The following is a 5,771-nucleotide window of genomic DNA, read 5'->3' on the forward strand; positions in this document are numbered from 1 at the left end:
GTTAGCTGTCACACCACCCATGTGACTAGAGGAGACACTCCGTACTGTCAATGCGACAAATGCACTTGGTGCGGTGGGGGTCCGGTTGCGCGGTTGCGCTCAGAGTGGAGCTGTGGTCTACTGGACCTGCCAATTAATTAGGCGACGCTGATGGCAGTGCAGTGTGACCGCCACTGTCATAATTGGTGCCAATGGTAGTACGCCAAGTGACACCACAGTTGGCCTGGAGCAGCAGTATCTGTGATGCGTCATGCATGCTGTCCTTGCGACTAGCCACAGTGGAAGTAACTTCGGTAGTAACATCGAGTCCAACTCAGCAAATTTGTTTATGTGGCAACGAGTTAATGAGGAGAGATGTAATACTAGTTACTTAACTAGTTACTGTAACATCACATGTCCCAATGCAATATGAGTCTATAACCTAATAAATGAAGTTTTGCATGTTACCATACTCATGTTACTACCCACTATTGAGGTAGTAACATAGTCTAGGGATATGTGTATGTTACTAATGTATGTTACTCTCCATTGTGGCTAGTCTGCTAGCATATGCGCCACAGAACCTTTTTAGTACAGTACATATTATTATCATCATATGGCGACACCAATAGATGAAGCATGTCGACCTGTGTCCCTCTTCGCGCAGCTCAAAGGCCAACGTACTACTATGTGTGTTGCTCAGTTTTCAGCAAAATAGCAAATTAATAGAGGTTTTCTCCATACCATGAAGGACATGATCCAGCACGATGGTTGATTAATTAATTTTTTAACTAGTATATTCCGTTTTACAGTTAGGGCCACAACTAACCACTCATATTATATGTAGCGAACTCGACAAAAAAAAACATCACAATCCAGTTCTTCTTAATGCATGAGATACTCGATGAGAATAGTACATTATTCCAAGCGTTTTGCTATTGAGAACTAAAACTAGTAGAATGGCTCGCTGAGTTATGGGGCTATAGCTACTCCATCGAAAATGTTATGGCCCGCAAAAAACACTACTCTCTCTATCCCATAATATAAAAGCATTTTTACACTAGTGGTTTAAAAACGATCTTATATTATGAGACGGAGGGACTACCTATCGTACGAGTAGGGCGTTTTGGAGATCGGCCTCAATGGAGGCCATTATTTTTTTTGAAAATTTCAAACTTAGTCTGAAAAAATTTGTACAAGTATACAAAGATGTAATGTGTATGTGTGAAATTTTTCAAGATGAAATACCTTGGAATGTGAGCTGTGCAAGAAAAATGATGGACTTTGAGGATGAATAGTGCATGTACGAAAAAGTAGCAGATTTTTTTTTGGTGTAGCACACACTTTAATGTATCGTCCTGAAAATTTACACACTTGTACATTATGTCTCTAAGTATATGCACATAACACGTACACTTCTTATTTGCTCCAAACTCTCGGAAATCCAATTCGGCTCCTGGGAACATATGCTCTTGTGCACTAAAAATGCTTTTTTGTAAATGACAAAAAAAATGTGTTCATTGTCACATCCTAATGCTACCTGCAAATTTTTAGGGGAAAAGCTTAAGCATTTTGACTGTGCAAAAATGAAAAAAAAAAACAGTCTTACGCTAAATGTTACACTTATTTTTGTTTTTTCACTGACGACACATTGTATCCCGTTTCACATGAAAATTAACAAGAACGCTTGTTACACTTACAGGAACATCTACAAAAAAATTAGAATTTTTTAAAATATTTACTATTTATTTCGAATTTACTGTCATCATGGAGCGCATGCCCCGCAGAGGCAAAACGGCCACCACACAGACTCTTCCATACTTTACTTCTCCCAAGGTTGCCCCGCAGAGCCAAAACGGCCACCCCACAGACTCTTCCATACTTTACTTCTCCCAAGGTTTTTTCTTCCAAAAGAACTACTACCTCCGATCCATAAAATGTTTTGCAGTTTTGAACTAAACCTAGTTCAAATCTACGACACTTATTTTGGACCGGAGGGAGTAACATGTATTTTACTGTATGGCAACATCTTTCTAAAGTCCAGTCTTTTTGCAGATGTATTTTACTCTATGGCAACATCTTTCTAAAGTCCAGCCTTTTTGCAGATGGAGCACTCAGCTATCCATATAAATTTCACATGAGTTTTGTGTAGTATATGCCATTTAGTCCTCAAATATTCTGTACTAAAAATTTCAAAATCCAATGGGATGAGCGATGCGACTTAAAACCTACTTCTTAAATGTCATTGGTATGTTATTTAAATTTTATATGTTAGCCTATTATAATGTGGTACTCCCTCCATCCACTATTTGGGGTGGCTCATGTGGAGTGTGGCCTCAGGGCTGATGTGTGTGAGTTGCTGAGGTTTGTAAGCCGGAGTGGCGGCTCCGGGTCGTGTGGTAGGGTGGAAACTCTGGTCATTTGGGCGACAGGGAAGTCGGCTCGTTGGGTACGCAGCCCCTGGGCTTGTTTGTGTTTCATTGTATCGGCTTTCGGCCAGTTTTCCATATAAACTGGCCAATTCTCTTCTTCTTAATGCAAACACTTAGGCCCTATATATGTGGATGGAGGGAGTATGTCGATATCGGGCTGCACTTACTCTCATGTGCAAGGCACATGTTGCTTACAGGTAAACAGAGCTAGGTTACTCTTACTTATGTACTAACAGGTGTGTATAATCATAGGTAGGTTACACAATTGTACACCTCTAATCTTTCTAAGATTTAAATAAGAAAGAGAAGAACCACAATCAATATGTATGTGTGTGAGTGTGTGTCTATTTCATGTCTGCTTTCTCATATGTTTCTAGAACCCAACATTGGCAACTCCTCTCTTGCCCAATTTAGCAGCAGAATGTATTATCGGTCTTCCATGCGACAAAACAAAAATGAAACAGGGGCAAACGGTTCAAACTTCAAAGGAGTGGTATAGTGTGTTAGTTATATGCTCCATACATCGATATTTCCCTGTTGGAGTCCAAAACTCCATATTAACACTTTCCTTTTCTTTTCTTTTTTAACTTTGGCAACTTTATTTAACTAACAATCACATGCTTTAAACTAGCGGAATCAGGAAATCAGGGGGTTATCATGCCACACCCTTGATTCCTGACCCAAAAAACTAAAACGTGCAATAGTATAAGCACACTCGTTTACATCACGCGCATAGTGATTTATCAACGCCTAGCCTAGCCGAAAGAACTCATCAACCTTCGATAATCATCAGTAATTACTGCTACTGATGCCCGATAGTCGTCCGGATTCTGGACACTGTTATATATATATGTGAAACAGTATTAACAGTTTCTTTTAGGAAGTTCTATTAACCAAGCGAGCAACAAGAAAACACTCACTACAAAATAACAACAAAATAACGTCCCGCTGAGGCATGGAGAGCTCTCCCTCCCAGTAAACGATGCGACGACGGACTGCAGGCTCGCCGCCAATATCGCTGATATGCGCAATTCGATTGAAACCTGCCAATTGAGCACGCAGTTTATTAATAATGGAGTGTAATTCGTTAATTAATTAAGGTTGGCGCTTCAATGCAACACCTAGCTACAGAAATCGGCAAAGCAAGCGCTAATGGACGGCGTGCTACCTTAATTAATCACGGCAAAGAGGGAGATCTATGAGGGAGTAGAGAGTTAAAATTGATATTGTAGCAGGTACCTGTGCAAGTAGACGCATGGTGCTGGTGCCCCAGAAATCCTAGAGGCGGAGCTCGAGCTCGAGCTCCTCACCGGCACTGCTAACGGAGGCCCTCGTGCTGAGCATGTCCACCGCGCCGTCATGTCCAGCCGCTGGATCCACAAGGAGCTGCGCCTGCGCGTGCTCTGCAAAGCGTGGAGCGGCGCTGCTCCACCTCTCAGTCCTGGCATCAGCGCTCGCCGGCGCCGACACGCGGCTACCGCCGTGCGATAGGACGGAGGTGCTCATGGACCAGCTGCTGCCAGAATCAACGGCGGTTCCGCGGAAGGGGCCTTCGCCGTAGGGGCCGTACATGTATGGGTCGCTGAAGCTGCCGAGTCGGTCCTTGCGGTGCGCGTTCTGGTGGCCGCCGAGCGCCTGCGACTTGAGGAAGGTCTTGTTGCAGAAGAGGCACGGGAACAGCCGCACGTCCTTGCCGTTCACGCGCGCTGTCGGCGCTACCGCCTCCTTGTTCTCTTCCCAGCCTTGGTTGCCGCCTGCCGGCCCGATCGCCAGCGTCAGGTCCGCTGCCGCTGCCGCTGCCTGCGCCTGGAACCACGATGACTTGGTGTTCTCCATCCAAGTATATATATATACTGCTTTTGCTGCAGTGTCACTTTAGGCCCTCTACTACACAAGACTATGGGGGACAGGTGATCGCTGATAATGGTGGCGGCGGCACTTCTATATTGGGAATATAGAGGACGGGAAGCAGAGGAGAACGAATGGGAGCCGAGTAGGCTGCCGGGGATATGATGGGTATAAATAGATCCCTCTAGTACTAGAATGCTAGTATACTGCTGGTTTCGTTCGCAAAAGTAATAGATTCCTACATTTGCCAAAAAAGAAAAGGAGAAAGTAGATCACATCACATTGGGAGGGAGAGCGGACCGCAGGCTGAGTGACGACAGCATACCCAGTTTAGAGATACTCTTGATCGTGCGTGGACAACACTAAGGCTCCGCACATAGGAACACTACTAGCACATATGCCCGTGCGTTACAACGTGAGTTTTATAACTATGTTTAAAAAAAATGAAACTATGTTAAAGCACACATATTGCACTATGGAGTAAGTAAATGCTAGCTGTCAGGAATTAGGATTGCCCGAGTGACAAACTGGATCGTAGAAGAAGAGTCGCTAATGACAGAAATGCGTGATCAACATGGTTCTTGGAGATGGGACTCATGGAACATGATAGCACTTGCTGGATGATAGTCTGACGTTCCTCCAACACCATGTTGAGAATTCACCTGATGGCAAGCCAAGCAGCAATTCGGGTTGCTAATGTTATGGGCATCACCGTTGCGACTAAAGGAGACCATGTGAGGGAGGAGTTTGTACATGGTCGCATGCAGGGTTAATATTATAGTAGGTGTTGGTAGACAAATAATTCAATCCATGCATTTAACATTTACGGCTCTGGAAGAAATTTACCACACCAAAAACAATGCACTATCTGAAAATAGCTTCACTAAAAATTAGTAGTTCCTTTTGAGACCTAAGGTAGACACACCCAATGAAAAATATAATAAATGCATGATTGATGCGCCTTTCAGATTATTATTTGCCATCCCACAAATTAGCATAGTCCTTCCTCTCATGTCCTATTTGATCCCGCAAATTAGCGTGTGATTTCCTATCTATAGTCAGGAAAGCCCAGAGTAATAGTCCCGTTTAAATGTCACATGCATACACAGCTGGGTGTATGCCCTCATATAGCCTCATTTAATCCCACAAATCGTTCCAACTAATATCCATGCATGCCCACAAGTTATACTCTTGCCTAGCACCCTTAATCTCCGTTCAATGTCAAGCAGCCTCTTATAGCCTCTTTTAATCCCACAAATTATTCCAATTAATATCCATGCATGCTCACGATTAAAGGCAACCCACCTTTCCTGTATTTAACGTCATGCACATCTAGTCACCTCCTCCATTTTGGTTGATTTCTGAGTTCTCTTTTTGCCAGGCCACTCGCGACCGTATAAGAATTGGTCGAATTTGATGTAATAAGACGAGGTGGGATTATTAAACTATGGAACCTGTGCGTCCTCCATCTGTAATATATTTTTCAAAAGCTTTCCATTGTAATCACGAATA

The 5,771-nt window shown here is 43.3% G+C and overlaps 1 protein-coding gene across 1 annotated transcript; it reads right to left on the minus strand.

Annotated features, from left to right (window-relative positions):
• Positions 1-3,083: 3,083 nt before the first annotated feature.
• Positions 3,084-4,379, minus strand: LOC119294205 (zinc finger protein 7-like). The gene is made up of 2 exons (XM_037572441.1): positions 3,651-4,379; positions 3,084-3,454 (listed from the first exon to the last, which is right to left on the minus strand). The coding sequence occupies exon 1, from the start codon at positions 4,245-4,247 to the stop codon at positions 3,690-3,692; it is 558 nt and encodes a 185-aa protein (XP_037428338.1). The 5' UTR covers positions 4,248-4,379; the 3' UTR covers positions 3,084-3,454; positions 3,651-3,689.
• Positions 4,380-5,771: the final 1,392 nt, after the last annotated feature.

Source organism: Triticum dicoccoides, chromosome 4B (genome assembly GCF_002162155.2).
Source record: "Triticum dicoccoides isolate Atlit2015 ecotype Zavitan chromosome 4B, WEW_v2.0, whole genome shotgun sequence".
Lineage (NCBI taxonomy): Eukaryota > Viridiplantae > Streptophyta > Magnoliopsida > Poales > Poaceae > Triticum > Triticum dicoccoides.